Raw genomic sequence first — 21,761 nt, 5'->3', positions numbered from 1 at the left:
ACTTGAAAGAGTATCACTGTGAGACTCTGCTTATCATTTCAGAGTTGCCTTTAGGGCTTAATTCTCCCAGCATGTAGCTTCCCAATTCCATCTCCTTTTGCCCAAGATGAACCAACTGAGGCAGGTATCGTGTCCTGAACTTGGTTTTATTAAATCAGTTGGCAGGTTAGTGGACCTGAAACCTATGGAACTGTGCTTAGAACCTTTGGCCAGGCTAGAGTTCCGTGAGGTAGGTGAGGTTTCAGATAGGAATCTGTTTAGGCCTGGAGTCCTACGCCTTCTTCACCCAACTGACCCTTCTGTTCCTCTGAAGGAGGCTCCCAGTTGGAAGTGAAGTTAGTGCTGCTTTGGAAACACAACATGCGCATTGAGTATGTGGCTATGGCACCCTGGCCCCTGGAGCCTGATGGTCCTCGAGGAACACGGGTGGAAGTGACAATGGAAGGTGGCTATGACATTTTGCATGATGTGTCCTGTGCACTAAGGCAACCCATTCGTTCCTTGTATCGTACACATGTTATCCGCCGTTTCTGGAACACACTGCAGAGGTAAGTGAGGTCACCAGTTGGTGAATAATGCCCTATTTGTTGTACAGAGGGATAGATTTGTGAAACTGGGAGTGGGGAGGGTCATCCAGGGCACCTGGCTGTCTTTGGTCCCATGTCTCCTTGGGGTCCCCCTCAACTGCACCCAGCAGAGTCAGCTGTGGCTCAGGCTTGACCCTTATTCAACAGCATTAACCAGACTGACCAGATGTTAGCCCACCTTCAGTCCTTCTCCTCAGTGCCAGAGCACTTCACACTTCCAGACAGCACCAAGAGTGGAGTGCCACTCTTCTACATCCCTCCAGGCTCCACCACCCCGGTGAGTGACTCTGATGCTTGGTAGCCCCTTTTCTGCCTACCTGTGCAGGGATCAGCACAGCATCTGTTCCTTCTTTCAAGGAACAGAAACTGGAAGCTTCACCTTTCACCTCCTCTCCCTCCTAAGACCCTGGGGAGGGGGAGGAGAAGGATCCAGAAGGTCCTTAACAGATCACAGGTGTTGGACATCTTCCAGAATATTTAGGTGGTGGGCCCTCAGCAGACTCTGCTCCCTCACCCCAGCCTCTCCAACCACCTTCACCTGTTCCCAACCATCATCAACCACTGTGAACTGTGTACTTACTGAACACCACCGCTTCCTTTGTCCTGTGCTGTCTTCACACTCAGCCCATGACTGACAGCCTAGCACTGATGGGCACATGGCTTACATGAGTGTGCAGTGGCGCCTCATCACCAGTTCTTGAAAGTCAGTGATGGAAGCTGAGCAGGTTCCATCTACCTGCCGAATTCAGCTTTAAAGGGCTACACAATTTGTCCCTCACTCAGTCATCCTAATCCAACCTTCATATTCAAATTTGTTTTTCCTCAGTCCCAGGGTTAGGCTGTAGCCCTTAGCCTTAACCTACTGCTGTCTCTGACCCCTTGAACTGAGCCTGCCATGGCTCTGTTTGCTGACTTTCCACAGATGCTCCCATAGGGCTATCTTTTCTGTCCCCAGGTGCTCTCCCTTCAGCACAGTGGTTCTGACTCATCTCATGCCCAGTTTGCTGCCTATTGGAAACCAGTGCTGTCTATGGATGCTAATTCATGGCAGCGTTGGTTGCACATGCATCGCCTGGTGCTCATCCTGGAGCATGACACGTGTGTACCTTTAGGGTTAAGGCCATAGTTTGGGTGGAGGAGCAGGGGCCAGAGGATAGGGAATGATGGGAAGGGTACCAGCTGCATCCACGTCTTCCTGTTTATCAGCCCCCGTAATCTCAGGCAGGCCTAGAAGAGGAAAAAATTGTCTACTTTTCCCCCAAGATTGGAGCTGGAGGAGGTCTGATCTCTTTCAACACCTTCTTCCTAGACCAATCCCCAAGCACTTGCATACCCCAGGCAGCAATGGACGCTACAGCACTATCCAGTGCAGGATCTCACACTCCTCCCTGACCTCTTTGCTTCGGGACTGGAGCAGCTTTGTGCTGGTCGAGGGTTACTCTTACGTCAAGCTGCTCTCCAGGTGGGCAAATTGACATCTCCTCAGTTTTTCTCCATCACTTCATTCCATATCTCCTCCTGTAATGCCAGATCTCAACCCTCCTAAACCCATATTCTCCCAGCCTGGGGCTGCTCACTCCTTCCCATTTCTCCCTAGTGCCCCAGACCAGCCCCCCTCCTCCTTCTACATGGTCCGCATCATTTCCAAGGCCCCATGCATGGTTCTTCGCCTGGGTTTTCCCATTGGCACTCCAGCACAGGCCCGGCACAAGGTAAGCTGGGCCCTGACTCCCAGACCAAGGAGTCTTGGGATGTAGATGTACTCCATTTCTCTTGCCCCACCAGGGCCAGTTTTATTAGGGAGAAATGATCCCAGACCAAGAAAGGCTCGAAGGAGAAGGTTCTTTTACCTTGTCTGTGGGCCCCTTTTCTCAGTCTCATAGGGCAACTTAACCACATTTTCCTTGCAGATTGTGTCAGGCTTGCAGGAAGAGATCCTGCGCCTTCGTTTCCCCCACCGGGTGCAAAGCAAGGAGCCAACACCCAAGGTGAAACGAAAAGGGCTGGGTGGCACTGGTGGGGGCAGCTCTCCCTCCAAGTCACCCCCCTATGCTGGGGCTGCAGCAGGCCCTATCTGACCGGCCCTGCCTTGTGGTCCTCCATAAACCACTGGATAAGCTTCTCATCAGGTTGGTATAGAGACTGGGGAGGGAGCCCAGGAACACGAGGAAGGGTATGAATAGAGATAACTGGGGAATGGTCCATTTCCCAGGTATGAGAAGCTACCCCTGGACTACCGGGCACCCTTCCTTCTGACACTGGAGCCACCAGGGCCACTGCCTTTAGTGTCAGGCCGATCAGCCTCGTCTAGCCTAGCATCACTGTCCCGCTACCTCTACCATCAACGCTGGCTCTGGAGTGTTCCATCAGGCCTGGCTCCTGCACTTCCACTAAGTGCCATCGCCCAGCTCCTGTCCATCCTCACTGAGTATGTCACCTGAGCCTGCTAGGCTACTGGGGCAGGAATAGAGTGAGCGTGACTTTGGGTTTGAACCCTGACAGAAAGCCTAAGCCAGGCCCTTTCTATCTCCATATTCCAGTATCAGGTATAGAGTGTGCTACTACCTAACCTTGCACTTTCCCTCTACTCTGCTTGTTTTGGCCTCCTATCCTAATTGGATCTGTTGCGCCCTGAGGAACCACTAGTCTGAGCAGAGCCCCCAGTGGACTAGACTGTTAACGATGGCTAGTGGGAGATGGATGTGTTGGGGCACTGCACTGAGTATCTCTTTTCTTATGGGGCTTTAGAGTTCGACTCTCTGAAGGGTTCCACTTTGCCTGCAGTGGGGAAGGAATCATCAATATGGTCCTGGAGCTTCCAATTCAGGTGTGTGCCATCCCTCATGACACTTCACCTCGAGGTCCATCATAATCTCAGGGACTTTTGCCTCTGAGCTGGGTGGGGACTACTATAAACTTTGCCTCCTAGGGACCATATGTCCAGAGGACCAAGGCCTGAGTCATAGAAATATGAGAAGTGGTGAGGGTACTGAAGTTCTGAGGGACAGAGCTAGGCCAGACCAGGTCTTTGCACTGGCCAGAATTTTTCTAGGATCTTCTATTTACCAACAGAATGAACCACCCGGGGAAGCCGCAGCTGAAGAGAAGCACACGTGTGTCATCCAGTACATTCTCTTCCCCCCCCACTCCACCTCCACCAAAGACAGGTGAGGTTTAGCCCTGCCTGGAAGTTACCTCTGCAGAGTACCCTCTCTCCCCACTGTTGCCTAAACATCTGGCTCAAGTATCCAGGGATGATGTCCATCCCAAGTTGAAGGGGGGAGATGCTGTATTTCAGTGTTCCATCAGGCAAACATGGTCTACAGAGGCTGTCCTCCATACCTGCCTCCTTCCAATCCTCCATGAGGCTCTCCCTCTGATGTAAGGCTATGTGTTAAATCCCTGTTCCTCTTCCTCAGAGCCCTTTCTCCTTTAGCTTTTCAACAGATGATGACAATGATGTGGAGGTGGAGGCCCTGGAGGGGGACTCGGAGCTTAATCTGGTCACTGAGGTGTGGGTGGAGCCACAGTATGGGCGAGTGGGACCTGGCCCTGAAAACTGGAAGCACCTGCAGGACTTGACATACTCTGAGATCCCTCAAGCTGTGAGTGAACTGAGAACCAGACCCTGATCTTTTACCAGGTTGCGTCTCCTTTGAATGCTGCAACCTGTGGGCTTCCTGGCACTCTGAATGTCTGTGACTATTTAGGCTTTGTTGAGAACTAGAGGCTAGGGTTACCAGGGGTTGACTCCTGTCCTCTGATGTTTCCCCCTAGCTGCACCCACGGGATGCTGCCTGCATAGGTTCCATGCTGAGCTTTGAATACCTGATACAGCTGTGCCAGAGCAAGGAATGGAGTCCTTTGCCCCCCAGAGCCCCGGGTCTCTGATGGTCAGTGGCAAATGTGGCCCACTGGGTGGAACCGGGGAATGAGCAGGAAGAAAGCAGGTAATCTGGGTCTCACTGTTGTGTCATATCATCCTTCCCTCCCTCCTAGGACAGGACCAGGGAGGAGACACCTGTGTCCATGAGATCCCTTTCCATTTTGACCTAATGGGATTGTTGCCACAGTGCCAGCAGCTGCAGATGTTTTTCCTTTTGCTTTCCAAAGGTGGGTGAATTTGGTACCTACTCACCCCTCTCCTAAGGGGCCAGCATGCTGGGCATATTAGAGAGTAGAGAGAGGATGAGTAGAGGAGCAAGTGAGTGATAGGGCAGAAGGAAATTGAGGCTAAAGGGCTTTGCTGGACAGGGTGGAGCTGGGGACACTGGGCTGCAGGAGGCTCTGGGTGCTGAGTAGAGTGTGTGTCGGGCAGAGCCAGAGGGTGTTCCTCTCGCCGAGGGGCCCTGTCCTGCCAACGACATGGTGCTGTGCCTGCTGCACAGCTGCCTAGGGCAGGAGCTGAGTGACCGGGAGATCCCACTGACCCCTGCTGACCAGTCTGCCTTCCTGAGTGAGGTACTGTGCCGGAGCTGTCGTGATCCAGGTGAGCTCCCCTCCTTTTTCCTAACACCAGACTCCAGCCCAACCCTTTCCCCTACTCCCACAGGGTGGTTTCTGTCTGAGCTCTGGACTCCCTCCTCGCCATCCTCCTCTTCTCTTCAATTCAGAGCCCTGCTTCTCTGGGGCTGCCTCTACCTTTTTCTGCCATTTCTACCCCTGTCGTAGGTGCAGAGGGGCCACCAGTGGGAAGCCATGGGATCCTAAAGCATCAAGCAATTGGTACCACCCAGGCCACTGGAGACTCAGCTCTTCCTGCCCTGGTCAGCATTGAGTCTTCTCCCTGAGCCCTTATCATACTGACCTCCTTCCATAACTATACGTCCATGCCCAGATTTCTATCACCCTGATTCCAAATGCCTTCTGCCAATGACAGAACACTATCATTGTCATTTGTTCTGAAACTTACATACTATACCTAAGATGAATCAGCTCAGGGTGGAGGAAGGGAACAGAGCTTAGATGTTCCCTTATAGATTACTCTAATTTTCTGTTTCTCTTACAGGGCGTAGGTCTTTCTGAAACTCTGAGTCCTCTCATCTCTGCTCAGCCCCCTCAGTGGCGCTGCTATGCCAGGCTGGTGACCCCCCAGCATGTGTTCCTGACTTTCCTTCCCACTACCTTCACAGGTACCAACTACTGGCTACACACACACACACACACACACACACACACACACACACACACACACAATACAAACCCTGCACTTCCTCACCAGAATACCAGCCAATTCTGATTTGTATCTGTCTTTTTCTCTTCAGATGTTCAGCGTTTGGCTGCCTATGGCCTCGAGGGACATTCTCAAGAAGAAACAAAGACTAAGTTTGGGGATTGGAGTGGAGCCCCAAGTCCACGAGATCTTGGAGGAACTGGGGTTAAGGCTACCAAGTCCCAAGTCCCCATCCTCAGCGTAACCCTAGCTGATGGTGAGGTCATTGACTCTGATGTCAGTAAGCAGGAGTGGGGTGAGAAACAAATAAAGGGCTTGAAGACCATGGGACACTTTTCCCCACAGACAGTGCCCAGGATCAAGGAGAGCTGAGCCCTCCCTTCCACCAGGACTTACAGGCTTACACTGGGCGTCAGGCTCCCCAGACAGAAGGTGCAGATGGGCCCCGGACCCGGTGTCCTGTCTATATCTATAACTGTTCCCTGGAAGCATTGAGGGAACAAATGGTTGGCCTGCAGCCCCCTCAGGCACCCGAGATCTCATCTTCCGTGAGTGTCCTTGATATTGATCTGTGTCCTCCTACAAAGGTGCATACTCATGGGTGTGGACAACAGGTTGATTCAGGTCAGTGACAGGAACTCAGCTTCTGACTTCCCTTAGCAAGTTTATCAAATGAATGAATACATTTTGTAAAAGTCTGGATATAAGAGACTGAATATCCATCGGCTAATGAATCTAAGGTATCATATAGGAGAGTTTGACCAAACAATGTTGTCCCTCCGTTCCTAGGACTCAGTTCATCGACCACCCCTCTGCATCCTCGGTCTGGATGGAGCCCAGGTACAAAGAGGCAGCCACCCATTGTGCCTTGTTGCAGGAGCATGCACAGCGGTGCTATGTCCGTGGTGAGCAAGAAGGCCATGTGAAGGAGGAAGTGGGGCTCTGGGAGTGGAGATACAGGCATTATAGGAGTGGGGCTTGGAGAGATCATTCCAGGACTGACCCCCATTGCCTTTTCTACTTCCATCAGGGCTATCCGGAGCTACAGCAATCACAAATAGTGAACTGCCAGGATTTGCTAACAGCAGTGGATGCCTGTGAGGAACTACTGCAAGAAGTAGACATCACCCATTTTTGATTGCATGTGTGGCCACACTTGGGGGTTTACCTCATGCACCTCCAAGCCCTGGTCCCCTCAGCCCAGGGCTTTTCAGCAGCAGCATTGAGGAGGGTCCAGAGCCTCGGGAACGAGCTATCCTAGCTTCTGAGTCCAGGTTAGGGTTACTCTTGAATGGTGTCAGAGAAGGTGGGGGAACAAACCAAAACTCTAAAACAAGGACCTTCTAATCCAGGAATGTGCATCAGAGAAGCAACAGTATTTTGTTGCTGGCTTCCTTCTTCCCATGCAGTCTGCTTTCTCCCATTAGGCTCTGGCAGCAGTCTCCCTCCCAGTCACTCCCCATCTCTCCTGTGGTCTGATGAGCCAGGTCAGGACCAGGGAGTTCCCAGTTGCCTCTTTGGAGACTTGTTCTGAGGACCTCCATACAATAGTAATAGTCTTCCCAATTAATCTGTGTGTCATGGGGCCCAAACTATGCACTTTGCTCACTGCTGATTCCCTAGCTCACTTTAGGCCTTAAAAGGCCCCTGCTGAAGGGAGGCTAGAGGAAAGAAGAAAGATGAGCAGGCAGATAGCTCTGTATTAATATCTACAGTGTGTTGCCCCTGGGGAAACAAGAGCTAGAGTGGTGGGTATATTGAAGACTCTTGGCTGGAACCCTAGCCCAGGGCCCTCTGAAGCTCTAAATCCCCTGCTTTTCATGTCCCCCAAGTGAACTCACTTTCTTCCCATCAAACCCTCACTTCTCCACCTATCTTCCCCATTCATGGTAAAAGATACCATTCTCTACCCAGTGACAAAAGTCACAAAACTGGGATCATCCTCACTATGTTTCACAGAAATGTCTGGTCCTCAAGAAATGTGGAGGTTAGAGCCCATATGGGTGGGATGGTTCTTGTTGGCCTCTGTCACTGGCCAGACCATTGTGCTGATACCCTGTAGACAAGAGACAGGTGTGTGTTGCTTCTCACTTGGGAAGCAGGCATCTCCTAACCCTTGGTGGTTCTTGATACTGGTGTCCTCCCCACCTCCACCTCCCAGCATAGAAACCGAGGACCTAAGTGAACCTGAGTTTCAGAGTGCTCGTGTTCCTGGCAATCCAGACCCTGGCCCAGAGATCTCTCTGACAGATGTCTGCCAGCTAAGAGGAGAGGCACATGATGCCCTTCATGGCCTCATCCAGGTGGGGAGCTTGGGTGAGGGCAGAAGAGGGGTAGGGTCCCTGTGCACTGTTCCATTCTGGTAGAGGGGTAGTGCCTTCAAGGGTCAGCTGGCATCATAACCCACTTCTAAACCCCACAACAGGAGAAGTATCCTGGAAATTAGTCGTCTCCACTTCCGCACAGTGCCCTCCAATCCTCACTACTTCTTCTATTGCCCTCCATCCAGCAGACGAGAAGTGAGTGCTTTTTTTTTGCTTCCTTCCTTTGTGCCCCCAACACAGAGCTCTAGTCATCCCACTCAGCCTTCGTGAATCCTCTTGAATCTTAGTTCCCTGTGGCCCAATGTAGTTCTTGTCCTGCTTGGATCAAGTTTTGTTCTGTTTCTTTGGTTTTGATTTTGGTTTTGGGGGTGTTTTTTTGCTTAGGATGATGGTCCTCGGGACACAGTAGACAGAAAAGTCAGTGACCTGGAGTTTTCAGAAGCCGAACTTGTGGGAGAAGAAGGTATGTGAGCAAGTGGGATGATGAGGAGGAGGAGGTTGCTTTAAGCCAGGATTTAGGGGCCTCCACTGCCAACCTAGCTTGTTGACCATATGACATGCACTACTAGGTGACACATCTGCCTGCTGTGTGGTCACTGAGAGTGATCCAGAGCTGGAGGTGGAATACCGTGAGAGCCGTGAACCAGACCTGGGGCCTGCTGGTTTAGACTCTGCCTCACTGTCAGATGCAGACACTGTGAACCCTGATGAAGACTCCTTCAGTATCTTGGGGGGTGATTCACCCACTGGGCCTGAGAGCCTTGTGCATGACCTGCCACCCCTCTTCCTACATCTCACATGCTCTGTGCGGCTTCGTGGACAGCACAGCTCAGTACCTGTGTGCAGCTTGCCTACCTGTCTGGGTGAGATCAAAGGAGCCTGGGGAAGGCCAGCGTCCCAGTACAGATTGCCTGCCTCTCTGTGGGTGGAGGAGAGCCTAGGACTATGACTCATTAGCACATAGAACATGGAATCTATGCTTTTCCCAGGGACCCCAGTAACCCCAGCTTTCCTTCTCTCCCAGGTCAGGTACTTGCCAGTCTGGAGGGCCCCCCAATTGGAGGACGAGTTCTCCTGAGAGACCTCAGTGTCACTCTGGATGTCTTTGTGCTGACCTTGCCCCTGGAAGTGGAGCTTCCCCCAGCCTCGGACCCTCAGCACCACAGGTGTGGTAGCCAGCTTGGTGGGGGTGTCTGGGACTTTTGTGGGAATAGGGGGACCATTAAAGGAATATAAAGGGACATGGGAACTAAGGAAACTTTGAGGAGGCCCCAGGGGGGTAGTGTCTCCTGACCTTTGACTTTTGTTCCTACCCTATTTAGGTCAACATCTGAGAGCAGTGCTTCGTTCCCACGGTCCCCAGGGCAGCCGTCATCTTTAAGGTCAGATGATGGCCTGGGGCCCCCACTACCACCCCCAGAAGAAGAGAGGTATATACTTATCTTCTTCTCACAGTTCTCACTCCCCTCAGTTTCATTTCTGGAAACCAATATCTGAATCTTCCTTCCCCTTAGGCACCCAGGACTGTCCAGTTTGGCCCCACCACACAGACTGGCTATTGAGACCACATGAGTGAGGTGAGGGCCTTCTCTCTCCCAGTGCAGCAATAACTCCAAGTGCTATAAATGATAACCTTTCTATCATATAAATGAGAAAAGTACCCCCCTTTATTCTGGGATTGAATTAAGGCTTTTCTTAGACTGAGCCAGAGTTATCTTCTAGTACCTTCTAGACTGAGAGTGAGGTAATGCTCAGTAAGCAAGGAAAGATGCCATTTGCCACATCCTGGGTTGCTCTCTCTAGATCCGCTGGTTGTTAGAAGATGAGATGGTGGGGGCACTGCGAAGAGGGGGCATCCCCCAGAGCCCCGCCCTGCATCGAGCAGCTGCCCACATCCATAGCTTCTCCTGGACGCTCTACTGCCTTCGCCAAACTGTGCCACTGAGTTTTGTGTTTGGGCCAGAGCGTTCCCTCACACAATTCAAGGAGGTAAGCTGCTCTCAGAAAACTCCAGGTCCCCTGGGGATGTATCCTTTCCTGGGCCTTCTAGCCTAAGTTCTAAGACCCTAAGTTTAGTACATGGAATTATCCTTCCTGGATATCTCCTTATAATCTTGTCTGCTCTTCACCCCTATGCTTAAAAGCCCAACTCAGCCTCCAACCTTGTCACTGGTCTGTTGAACCCTGGAAAGTCACCAAATCTTTTCTTACCTAAGCAGTAGGGATGCCGGCATCTGCTTCACTAGGTAGTTGGGAGTGTCTAGTGAGGAAGTATAGTTACCTTGTATAGAGAGGGCTGCTCCTGCCTGAATTACAGTCTTGGTCCCTGCTCCCCAGGAGTTCCGGCGCCTCCACCTTCCTGGCCACTCTCTCCTTGAGGACCCTGACAGTGGCTTCTTCTTTGTGGCAGCTGGCCAACAGCCAGTGGGTCCCATGGGAGCCCCCTGCAGTGTCCTGGGCCTGGCACAGCCATGAGGACAGGACTGAAGCCATTGAAAGAGAGGTAAGTCTCACCTGGGGTAGAGGGAGGTAGTATTGAGTATGTGCCACTGTACTTTAGTTTTGATATCCTGCCTTGCAGGCCCTGACTGCCAGTCCCCAAGCCCCTTGCTCCCCAGAGGATTCTGAAGGCACACCCCTCATCAGCCTGTCCAACCTGCCACAAGCAGGTAAGAGAGAACTTGGGAAGCAAAGTTTGAGGACTAGAACTTCCATTTTTTTCCTGCTTCTATTTTTGGAGTAGGCCCTAGGCAGGACCAAGAGAAGCTCCAGGCATTTTCCTTCTCTATTCAGGGAGTCAGCCTGGGCCCAGTCGGGGATTAAGCCTTATATCCAGTCAAGGCAGTGTGGACTCAGACCACCTAGGTAAGCCGGGGGTAGAGGCAGAGGACTCTAAGCTGATGGCAGGAGGCATCAGAAGGGGCTTATTTGAAGGGGACCATCAAGACTGATGTACCTGGAGGCTCAGACAAGTCAGGCTCAGTCAGGATGGGAATAAACTTCAGCACATCTGACACAGGTTATGATGGTGGCAGTAGTGGCTCAGACAGTGAAGGTCCAAATGAGACCCTCAGTGAGAAGGCCCCCTTCACATTGCGGACTCCACCTGGACCAGCACCCCTGCAGCCTTCACTGTCAGTCCTTCCTCGGCCCTGCCTGCCTGACTTCTGGCTCATTGTCCGAGTACTACAGGATCGTGTGGAAGTATATGCACATGCACAGTGAGTAGCAGCCAGGGCCTACACCCTGACACTGCTATAACCTCTTTGCCCTGTTCTCACACCTTTCTCCAGGTGTTGTTAAAAGTAAGAATGAGACTGAGAGCTTTGGTAGGAATCTGATTTGAATTCTAAGGTTAGGACTTCAGATCTCTTCCCACATCTAGTAAAGCACATAACTCTAGACTTTCTTGGTGGAGGTTGAAAAGCTAATGAAGAGTTGGATTCTAGCTGAACATTAAAAACATCTATGGTTCAGAGCAACTTCAGAGGTTGATATATAAAAATAAGGAATGATAGCTAATATTGACACGTACGTAAAATATGTACATTCTGTTCTAGCATTTTACATGGATCAATTCATTAATCTATATAAATAACCCTACCTAATCTTACCCTAATGGTATGAAGAAACTCAAGCAAGAGAAATTAAATACTGCTCTGTTCTCATGGTGGGATTGAGAACAGGAAGACCACCATTCTGATCAGATTTGAGATTAAAGAAGTGATGGAAACCTTAATGTGGTGGCCACACAGGAACTGGCAAGGCACACAGGGAACCTGGGCTCCTAGAATTGCTTTTAAGAATTCCGTTTTTACCATTCCCATTAGGTTTACTTCCTTCGTACAATCCTTTCTCTTTCTTATGGTTTCTCTTGGCCCCTCTCCATGACCTCCCCTCCCATTTATGACAAATAAAACTTCCCCCCTCCCTGCCAGTCTGTGTTAAATTCATCCTTCCTCTTAGGAGCCTGATTCGGGAGGATGGGGGGCCCGGCACTGAGTGCCGCCACCTGCAGCAGCTCCTGGTGAGGCGAGTTGGTGAGATCTGCAGGGAGGTCAACCAGGTAAGCGTAACCAAGGGCAGGGCTCTCTGGGCACTGAGGCACAGACCACATAAGAAGGGATTTTCTGGGAACTTGATTTTCAGAGGATGTTGGTTTGCCACAGACTTAGCAATAACTGTGGAATGCTTTCTAATGCTCTTACTCCCCCAGCTCCCTACAGACTAGGGAGCTCTCCAACTCAACGTTTATAATAGTGGGTCACTCTCTCATTCTCTCCCAGTAACTGAAATGTTCCCTCTCCTTGCAGTGTGCTATCATTAGGAATTTAATATGAACCAGAAGGAACCCTGACTCTGTGTAGCTTATATAGAGCAGGGAGATAGATATTGAACAACTAAATTACATGAATTATTTCAATGACAACTGTGAAGAATTCTGCAAAGGAAAAGCAGAGATCAGGGATCTGACAAGCCAGAGTAACAGGGAAAGCTTCTTAAGGGAAGCAAGTGGTTTTTAAGTTGAGACCTGAAAAATATGACCAGATTGTGGCAAAGAGAGGGATAAGTTGCTTCTCACTGGATTTGCTCTTAAAGCCCTCTTTTACCATGGGACACCATTTCTGATTACAGGTGTTTTGATCTCTGACCCCTAGTGATAGTGGTCATTCTCTCTGGCCTTTTTGATCATCCCACTCACCATCCACTTATGAGGAGATTCTTCAGTTTTCTGACACCTTGTTCCTTCTCCCAGAGATTGCTTCTTCAAGATCTTCATGACAGTCACGTGTGTAACTCTCTTCTGGTGGCCGAGAGTGAAGAAGATCTGTGGCGCAGTGAGACCCCCTTCCACTCCCGACAGCGGGCACCACTCCCCAGTGATGGTAGGATCCCACTCAGTAGCCTCCCTCTAAAGGCAATACTGCTACCCACTTTTTTATCTAGTACTGAGGAAGCCGAGAGCAGAACCTTCACTATTTGTGATTGGTGCAAAGTAATAGAGAGCAAGAAGAGGATAGAAAAAGATTTCTGGATTTGGCTGCTTCTAGTTTGTCAGTAACATTCATGGAAGCAGTTTCAGTAGAGAGGTGGAATAGAAAACCAGATGAAATGGAAAGGTGAAGATAGGTGGAACAGAGAATAACTACTCTATCAAGTAGCTTGGCAGTGAAGAGAAAGAGAAAATAGATATGGCAGTAACTGAAGGAAGATGGGGCAAGGAAGGAACTTCAAAATAAGGTTGAGACTTGAGTATGTTCATACTCTATAGGGAAAGAGCCAATAAGGAGGAGAGAGGTTGAAGAATACAGAAAAGAAGAAAAGATTGAAGGGACACAGTGCTATAACCTGTCTTCCTAAGGGCATGCCTGTACCTGGCCATGTCTTATTGCCCAAAGTATTGTTCCCAGTAGGGGACTAGACAAGGATGAGGAGTCTGGGGGAAGAACAAGTTCACAGGTGAGAGAAGACCAGAGGGGAGGAGCCTGAGTTCCCATAGAAGGCGGGCCACCAGACAGGCAGGCAGGGCTCCTTTGGAATTCCTGGGATTTCTGGTCATGCTAAGGAAACTTGATAATCTACTTGAGGTGGTAATTGAAGTCTCAATTCTTCAGCTCCCTTCTCTTTTCCTTATAACTTCTCATCCTAGCCCATAAAGGAAAGCTAAATCATATCATTCTTTTGTAGTCCTTCCTTCTGGTTTTAAAAGTATAATCACACCACTCCTTACATTTAACATTCTCAGGCAGTCTATAGACGATCTGTGTGTGTTTGAAATGGGGATTAAACCAGGGTCTCATGCATGCTAAGCAAGTGCTCTACCACGAGCTACATCCCCAGTCCCATTGACAATTTTCTAATATCAACAGGAGGGTGCATCTCTCAGCATATCCTGAAACGTTCCCATATTAAAGCAGAATCCCCATAATTAGCAGACTTCAGTGATATTGAAGGCAATTTCTGCAAATTGAGAATGAGCCAGGACAACTAACTATTTTCATTCTAAGATGACTCCCAGCAGGCAGAATGTAAGACCAGTAAGAACTCAGGACGCAGTCCTTCCTCATTTTTTTTAAATATTTTTTTAGTTGTTGATGGACTTTTATTTTATTTATTTATATGTGGTGCTGAGATAAAACCCAGTGCTTCACACATGCTAGGCAAGCACTCTACCACTGAGCCACAACCCCAATCCAGCCCTTCCTCATTTTAGTCTCCATATTTTTTTCCCTGAAACCCTTAGCAACTGTCTTTCCATACTGGAGTTTCTACACAGAAACTCTGCAACCTCCTGGGTATCCTATATGCTGCTGACACCTGATAGCAACATCTCTGGGAAACCAGGTTGCCTCTTTGACCTACTGAAAGATTTCTTATCAATACAGAAACCCGAAAAGGATCAAACAACACATTAGTCTATGGCCATGGGTTCTTGGGTACCGCCACACCACCTTCAGGATATCTGGCCTTCAAAGCACAGGACATGGTTTTCCCCCACTCTGCAGCTGGTTGTACATAGTCTTTTTGTTTTAATGATGCTACTGTTGCAACCTTCCTGTGAGAACAGTGACTTAATAGTGCCTCTGACATGTTATGACAGGCCAAAATCCCTTGGCATTGTCTTCAGGATGGTCTCAAGTTCTGCGTTTCTCCACACTGCTCCACTGCTACTTAGCTCCTTCTCTGAGTCTCCTCAAGTTGGCTCTGAAAGCCTCTGTGCAGTGACCTGTCTTCCTAAGGGCATGCCTCTGCCTGGCCCTGCTTGTTACCCAAAGAACTCATCTTTCCCTGGGAATAGATGATGATGAAGAATCTGGGGGAGTGGGCAAGTCAGCCAGTCCCAGGTGAGCAGTCTGGAGGGCAGGGGGCTGAGTGCCTGTTTTTAACCCGTGCTCTCCCTCCCTTCAGATTATGCTACTGATGAGAGCTGCGCACCCCGAGGGTACCTAGCAGCCACAATGCAGTTTGTCCCTGGCCATTCTCCTGTGACGTTGTATGGGGAACTGTAATCCGAGTCCACTCACGCCTCAAGATGGGACCCAGCATGGGGGTCTCTCGGGGTATGTGATTGGTGTGAGAGGGCAGGTGGGAGGCAGAGGATCTGGGGAAGGGAGATCCTTCTGAACTTGTGTTACTCCCTCAGCCATCCAGGCCCTGCGCTCTGGCTTAATGCCTTCTCTGTGGTGAACCGGAAGAATATGTTTGTTTATCAGGAGCGAGCCACAAAAAGCAGTGTACTATCTTCGGTATGTGGGCCCTGGAAAGATGGAGTAAAGCTTGAGTCAGGGATGGCATGGGAGGATACATGTCCAGAGATTTTGCCACTCTTCCCCAGGCTCCTGGAGACCTCCTGCAGTGACCGGCCATGGGAAGGGGATGCTCTGCCCACTTCCCTAGCTCTGTCCCGAAGCCAGGAGCCCATCTACTCTGAGGAATCCTCGGCATGTATTGTTCACCCTCCCTGACGCCCTTGTGTTCCCCTTGTATTTTGCTCCCCAGTGCTGGGCCTTGATTGTATTTGTCCCTGTAGGGCCCTCGTTCTCCCCTGGATGTGGCTTCCAGCCGTAGTTCAGATACTACTCGCCCTGTGGGTCAAGTGGACAGACATATCCAGCTGCTAGTGCATGGTGTAGGGCAAGCAGGTGAGGAATATGAGAGGTGGGTGAATGGCCCATGAGGTCCCAGAATCCTCAAATCCTCTACAACTTCTTTTAGAGCCTCTCCTACTCTCCACTGGGCTCCCTCCTCCAGTTCCTGCTATGCCCTGGGCTTTGCTCCAGTGGGAGAGGACAGACTCCAGTGACATTTAGGGGATTGGACTCTTAGCCAATTGAGGTGCAGCTTGGGAAGAAGAGCCTGGTAACTGTAGGATAGAATGTGGCTCCACAGGCCTGATGGCAGGAGCAGGCTGGGGTAAGATGATGGGTTCATTTGGGGCTGTGTCGAGCCTGCCTACGGGGTCTAGATACTGTGTGGCAAATCTCAGGATAAGGTTACTATAACACACCCTCTCCTTTAATCCTTGTGCACATCTGTGAGTTCAGTGCTATTATAATTCTCATCTATGAATGAGGGCCTGAAGCTTTGAGGTACAACTGATGTGTCCATAGTCACAGTGAGTAGCTTGGCAGAACTAGAACCTGGTGTCTCTAGTATATAAGGGATTGTTAGAGTCTGGGGCTTAAGGGCTGGCGTAGGGGTAGCTGGATCTTCTACCAGTGTCTCACTTTGCATCGTGGCCACGTCAAGGTCCTGAGATCACAGATGAGCTATGTGCGGGTTCTGCGGCGGCGCCTGGATGAGGCCACACTGGATGTCATCACAGTCATGCTGGTTCGAAACTGCAAGCTGACACCTGCTGATGTGGAGGTCAGCTCCCTTCCAGAGTCCAACATCCTTCTCTGGTCCAGCCTCAGGTGCTGGGGCAATCTAGGCTAGAACTCTCCATTTCAGCTCTAACCTCCTCTTCCGCTCTGCAGTTCATTCAACCCCCTGGAAGTCTCCCCTCAGAGGTGCTGCACCTGGCCCTACCTGCCTCTTGCAGGCCATGGCTTCCTGCTCTGGCCTGGTACCTGCGGCAAAACCTGCTCATCTTCCTGCACTCTCCCAAATACACAGACAGCAACAGCCGGAACCACTTCCAAGTAGATTGCCCTCACTTCTCACATTCATGTACACCCCTGCCCCCTGCACACCCTGACAATAACTGTTTTCTACAGATTCCCCATATGTACCTTTGCCTATGGACCTGTGCACACCCAGCCCCCACTCATATTCATTATCTGTCTGTGTCTTTCTGTGCTCCCATGTATATCTCTACCCCACTTCCCTACTGTGGATTCTATCTTAGTGTTCTGTGGGCTATTCTCTCCCCAGCATCCACTCCCCACCACAGGGTGGCCTCCCTGACTTGGACATCTACTTATATAACAAGCCTGGTGGACAGGGCACTGGAGGCAAAGGTACAGTGCAGGACACCAGGTGTGGGAAAGCCTCTTGCTCATCTTGTGGTTGAGAGGGCCTTTCACAGCCTTGTAGTTGAGGGGTCTTGGGAGGGGAGGTCTGAAAGTGCCAGATCTGAGCCTTCCTATGTATTTCTACCCAGAGTCGCTTGCATCACTGTAGCCTTTGTGGACGAAGGAGGGGCCCCCATCTCATTGGCACTGTGGCCCCCCTCTTCCCCGGGGCCCCCAGACCAACTGCGAGAAGAGGAATTTGAGCAACTGACTCAGGTCATTCGCTGCCCAGTCATGCTGGACAGTTCTTCAGGTGGGGAAGCTTGGCCAGAGGATGGCATGTTTAGTCAGTACTGTGGGAGACAAGGGTGGTAAGTAGGTAGAATCTAGGTGTACCCCCAGGTGATTCCAGCTCTTTCCTCCAGCTCAGGATGGGGCCCCAAGGCTTCGACTGGATGTTTGGGAAAAGGGGAATATTAGTATTGTGCAGCTGGAGGAGAAGCTCCGGGAGCAGCTCGCCAGGCCCTGGCTGATGCTGTCATGGAGCTGAGACTGCTGCCAGCTTCGCTATGTACAGAGGATACACCCCCAGGTGAGCAGGTCAAGAGCCCACCCCCATAGTCCAGAAAATGTTGCAAATCCAGGCAGTACAGTTTGGCAGGTAAGGGTGCGAAAGTAGTGTTCAGAGAAAGCATCACAGAGGCCCCATTAAAAATATATATTCACGGTTGTCCATCACTTTCCTGTGCATCATCAAGGCAAAACACTGGTGAGAGTATATGCATGCATCTGGTCACCACCAGAGAGGGGTCTGTCCTCAGGAGCTCACATGAACATGTGCATCTGTACACTATCAGTTGCATATACTCACTAATAGGCAGTGTAGGTGGCAAGGCACCCTCATACTGGTCTTGGGGCTGGCTTGTCTAGAATGGGGATTCATGATCAGTGATGGAAGTCTGTAACGTCTGGTGTCCACAGGAAGTCTCAGGAGCGGGTCTTTGGAAACCAAGAGCCTGCAGGCCGATCTAGCACCTTTCCCCCTGCCCCTGTCCCTGGGGAACCTGTGACTCCGCCCAGCAAAACTGGCCGGCGTAGCTTCTGGGACATGCTGGTAATGGGAACAAGTGGTGAAGTTGGCCTCTACCTTCTTGCCTGTCTCCTTTTAGACTTTGCCACAGTTCTCTTTTGAGATAAGACTACTTACTCTGCCCTTTGGATAGCAATTTGCAGAATATGGGAAGTTCTCACTGATGTAGAGAGCCCCAAATCACTTCCATCTTATTGTTGGGTCCAACAATAGCCTGCAAGATAGTAGAGCTTTTACCCATGAGAAAGATAAAGCTCAGGAAAGTTAAGTAACCTGCCCAGGGCTGCTTAGTCAGCATCCAGGGCAGCCAGGGCCTGAATCCAGGCCTCAAATTCCCTGAGCTCATTACCATTTCATAATGCCTCCATCCTCCACCCTTTCCTCTTCTTGATAGCCTTTCCTCATTCACTGCATTTTTCCCCAGAGTAAAACAGAAGGTGGGATTTGGGTTCCCCCAAAACAACTGATGACATTGTTTTTGGATCGACCCAGAAGATACTAGAGGTAGGAGGCGTCATAAAACTGAGAGTGTTCGGACTCCAGGTGGAAACTGAGCGAACACCAGGCCCCAGATTCAGGAGCCCAGAGACAAAGGTATATATGTGCATGCTGGGTGTCGTGTCACTAGAGGGTACAGGTGTGAGGTCATGGAGGAGCATTTGGTTAGTATAAATGTGTCCGTATGGAAGTAAAGTTCTTAACTCTGCTCTGTCTTTAGGACGCCGTACAGCACAGCTAGAGGAAGGTGAGGTGGGGACCCTGCACCCCGTGTTTGCTCATGTCATTCAACCCTGGATGGAGTTTATGGTTCAGATTGGTGAGACCCCAGCCCCTTTCCTATCCTTGAACCCCTGGCCTGTTCTATTATCCTGCAGCATCATAGTGACATTCTGCCTTCCAGGTTGTGCCTCCGTGTCCAGAAGCTCCACCCACATGGTGTCCCGATTCTTCTTCCATCCATCCTGTCTGAGTTCACCACTCTGGTCACCTCAATGGCTGGCGATACTAGTGTCCGTGTCTTTGAGCAGAATTTGTGAGTGGGATCTCTTGGAATTGAAGGGAATCTCCCCAGATGTCCCAAAAGCTGCACTTATGGGAAGCCAGGACCCATGGAGGCTGAGCTAGGAGAGGTGGAAACTTGGCCCAGGCAGGTGAATTCTGGGCAGGGAATGGAGCCATGGATGGTCTCCTTTCTGAGTGCTTTCCCCTCCAATAGGGGTTTCAGAGCAGAGATCTTCAGTCCTTGTTCCCCTGGGCAGCTGGGCCCAGCTCCCCGCCCAGCAGCTGAGCGACATCTGCTGCTTCTGGGAAGGAACTTTATGCAGTGGAGGAGACCAACCCAGCAGGGTGAGGGTGTGGCCAAGAGGAGGGTGGGCTTAGGTGACATGAGTGGTCTCTGACCCTGCAGGAAGCAGGGTGGGATCAAGGGTAATCTGCATGCAGATCTCCATTGTGCTCCTTCCCCACCTGTAGCTGCCAAAGCTGTGCAGCGCTTTGAGCCAGGAGGAGACGGAAGCTCAGGGCGAAGTGCTCCCCGACAGAGGCTCTTACTGCTGGAAGTCATGGACAAGAAGGTAAATGTGGGGCCAAGGACTTGGGGAGGAAGTACTCAGTGATCTCACTGACCCCGAACCCTAACCTACAGCTACAGCTGCTGGCCTACAACTGGGCTCCAGACCTGGGGGCAGCCTGGGCCGAGCCCTGGTTCGCCTTGTACAGTGGCAAAATGCACGGGCCCATCTTATCTTCTGCCCTGCTTAGCCAGAAGCTGGGCTCTTCCATCATTATGGACAGTTGGACTTCCCTGTGCGAGATGAAAAGGTATTTGCTGTCTGACTCCCCCTCCAACTCTGGCTAGGAGTTAGTGGAATGATGCAGCAGGGAAGGGACAGACTAAGGGCAGAGGTAGTAGGTAAGGAGTCAAAGAGGAAACCCCTGGGGTGAGAGGGACTGGGCAAAGGCCACAGTTCATTGTGATACTCCATCTCTCCCAGGAGCCAAACCCATTTCTGCTTCCAACCATGGAAGTGGAGACCCTCATCCGGAGTGCAAGTCCCCCACTGAGCCGCGAGCAGGGCCGGCTGAGTGGTTCCTCTCGTGGAGGGGGTCCCCTTCCTCTGGACACATTCCCCTTCGACGAGGCTCTGAGGGACATCACGGCTCTCCGCCCCAGCTCCACCCTTGGTCCTGTGCCCAGACCTCCTGATCCTGTCACCTACCATGGACAACAGTTCCTGGAGATCAAGATGTCAGAACGTAGAGGTGAGGGCCCTGAGCCAGGCAGTAGGGAGGGGAAATCTGTGGAGTCTGCGAGGGAGAGGGGTGACAACTCCTGGGGCTACTACTAGTGCCTCCCACCCCCAGAGCTAGAGCGCCAGATGAAGATGGAGAACCTGTTTGTAACTTGGCAGCAGCGTTCTGCCCCAGCCAGCATGCCTATCAGTGTGAGTTACACCAACCTGCGTCCTCCACGAGGATCCTATGGGCCCTTCCTGGCCAGTGCTTGATTGCCCACTGCCCCCTCTCCCCAGGCCGGGGAGCTAGAGACCCTAAACAGTCATCCCGCCTTGTGCATTACTGTGCGACAGCTCTGCTCTTCGACCCAGCTGCGTGGCTACATGGACCCCTGGAGACGTCTGGGCCCCCTGAGGGACAGGTGATGCTTCAGACTCCAAGATTTCTCCGCACAGATCTCTGTTTACCCCATAGTGGCCTTCATTCTGCACCCCAGCAAGGGTGGTTGACAGTGGGTAGAACCTTCATTTCCACTCCCACAGCGACGCCATCGTCCTGAGTCAGGGTCTGGGAGTCGAGAGGCTCCCACAAGCTGCGAATCCTTGGATATGCCTCCACCAGGAGCCCGTGAGGAGCCTTGGCTGAAGGAACTCAGCTTGGCCTTCCTGCAGCAGTATGTGCAGTATCTACAGAGCATAGGCTTTGTGCTGGTTCCAGTGCGGCCCCCCTCGCCTGCCCGTAGGTGAGCCTCCCCCTCCTCCCCTCTTTTACGCTGCAGGTTCAGTTCCATAGCCCTTCCTTTTCACGTGGGTCCTACTTTGACAACTCCGACCTTATATATGTTCATCCCATCGGGATGGCATGCACACATGAGGATCTTGGACACTCCCATGCAGCCTTCATGCATGTCCTACAAACCTTATACAGTTCATGGAACTCATGAGCACATCCATTCACAACTGTGTGCAGTCGCACTGAGTTTGTGCCCACCCACACCTCGTGTGTTTATATGTTTGTTTATATGTTCACACACACATGAATCTCATACATGCTTCTAATAAGCTTTTGGGTCTGGGTCTCACCGATGTGTGTGCTGGTCATCTCTCTGGCCTCCTGAGATTCAGTGTCCTTTCCTTACCAAGGACCTCTGTCTTAGGCCTACTTATATCACTGTTGATGACCTGTTCTTAGTCATGTTCTCTACCTGGCCCTGCTGTCAGGTCTGACCCTTAGGAAGGAGGCTGCCTTCTGTTACCACCTTCTACTCCCCTGCACTTACTGGCAGCTCTGCAGCTACCTTTCCCATTCTGTGTCAGATCTCAGAGTCCTATTTTTGAGGTCTTCAGAGTCTGTGTTCCCAGTCCTTCCCAGTGGCTGTGTGAGAAAAATAGTCTA

The 21,761-nt window shown here is 51.1% G+C and overlaps 1 protein-coding gene across 1 annotated transcript in view; it reads left to right on the top strand.

Annotated features, from left to right (window-relative positions):
• Window positions 1-21,761, top strand: part of Szt2 (SZT2 subunit of KICSTOR complex) — a 51,585-nt gene that overhangs the window by 21,713 nt on the left and 8,111 nt on the right. The window contains 74 exon segments of the mRNA XM_047549747.1: window positions 314-548; window positions 735-864; window positions 1,543-1,685; window positions 1,897-2,049; window positions 2,185-2,299; window positions 2,498-2,629; window positions 2,631-2,716; window positions 2,800-3,015; window positions 3,336-3,414; window positions 3,660-3,754; window positions 4,024-4,192; window positions 4,365-4,454; window positions 4,456-4,480; window positions 4,587-4,700; window positions 4,906-5,076; window positions 5,259-5,353; window positions 5,596-5,719; window positions 5,852-6,016; window positions 6,106-6,291; window positions 6,294-6,312; window positions 6,550-6,682; window positions 6,791-6,900; window positions 6,902-6,920; window positions 6,922-7,034; window positions 7,922-8,063; window positions 8,129-8,130; window positions 8,189-8,279; window positions 8,469-8,547; window positions 8,654-8,947; window positions 9,109-9,250; window positions 9,407-9,514; window positions 9,599-9,656; window positions 9,823-9,828; window positions 9,888-10,073; window positions 10,422-10,507; window positions 10,509-10,587; window positions 10,666-10,753; window positions 10,878-10,949; window positions 11,104-11,305; window positions 12,051-12,150; window positions 12,841-12,970; window positions 14,994-15,062; window positions 15,065-15,145; window positions 15,229-15,246; window positions 15,249-15,310; window positions 15,312-15,331; window positions 15,421-15,526; window positions 15,616-15,727; window positions 16,335-16,357; window positions 16,359-16,454; window positions 16,565-16,729; window positions 16,962-16,976; window positions 16,978-17,066; window positions 17,191-17,354; window positions 17,467-17,547; window positions 17,550-17,633; window positions 18,023-18,052; window positions 18,055-18,155; window positions 18,556-18,568; window positions 18,571-18,617; window positions 18,620-18,682; window positions 18,685-18,725; window positions 18,851-18,948; window positions 19,033-19,077; window positions 19,080-19,164; window positions 19,348-19,478; window positions 19,605-19,705; window positions 19,777-19,816; window positions 19,819-19,952; window positions 20,126-20,393; window positions 20,496-20,575; window positions 20,663-20,678; window positions 20,681-20,787; window positions 20,909-21,108. Coding sequence (XP_047405703.1) covers window positions 314-548; window positions 735-864; window positions 1,543-1,685; window positions 1,897-2,049; window positions 2,185-2,299; window positions 2,498-2,629; window positions 2,631-2,716; window positions 2,800-3,015; window positions 3,336-3,414; window positions 3,660-3,754; window positions 4,024-4,192; window positions 4,365-4,454; window positions 4,456-4,480; window positions 4,587-4,700; window positions 4,906-5,076; window positions 5,259-5,353; window positions 5,596-5,719; window positions 5,852-6,016; window positions 6,106-6,291; window positions 6,294-6,312; window positions 6,550-6,682; window positions 6,791-6,900; window positions 6,902-6,920; window positions 6,922-7,034; window positions 7,922-8,063; window positions 8,129-8,130; window positions 8,189-8,279; window positions 8,469-8,547; window positions 8,654-8,947; window positions 9,109-9,250; window positions 9,407-9,514; window positions 9,599-9,656; window positions 9,823-9,828; window positions 9,888-10,073; window positions 10,422-10,507; window positions 10,509-10,587; window positions 10,666-10,753; window positions 10,878-10,949; window positions 11,104-11,305; window positions 12,051-12,150; window positions 12,841-12,970; window positions 14,994-15,062; window positions 15,065-15,145; window positions 15,229-15,246; window positions 15,249-15,310; window positions 15,312-15,331; window positions 15,421-15,526; window positions 15,616-15,727; window positions 16,335-16,357; window positions 16,359-16,454; window positions 16,565-16,729; window positions 16,962-16,976; window positions 16,978-17,066; window positions 17,191-17,354; window positions 17,467-17,547; window positions 17,550-17,633; window positions 18,023-18,052; window positions 18,055-18,155; window positions 18,556-18,568; window positions 18,571-18,617; window positions 18,620-18,682; window positions 18,685-18,725; window positions 18,851-18,948; window positions 19,033-19,077; window positions 19,080-19,164; window positions 19,348-19,478; window positions 19,605-19,705; window positions 19,777-19,816; window positions 19,819-19,952; window positions 20,126-20,393; window positions 20,496-20,575; window positions 20,663-20,678; window positions 20,681-20,787; window positions 20,909-21,108 — 7,567 coding nt within the window.

Source organism: Sciurus carolinensis, chromosome 1, assembly GCF_902686445.1.
Source record: "Sciurus carolinensis chromosome 1, mSciCar1.2, whole genome shotgun sequence".
Lineage (NCBI taxonomy): Eukaryota > Metazoa > Chordata > Mammalia > Rodentia > Sciuridae > Sciurus > Sciurus carolinensis.
Note: the sequence above shows the minus strand (reverse complement) of the source record. Positions and strands in the feature narration are given on the sequence as shown.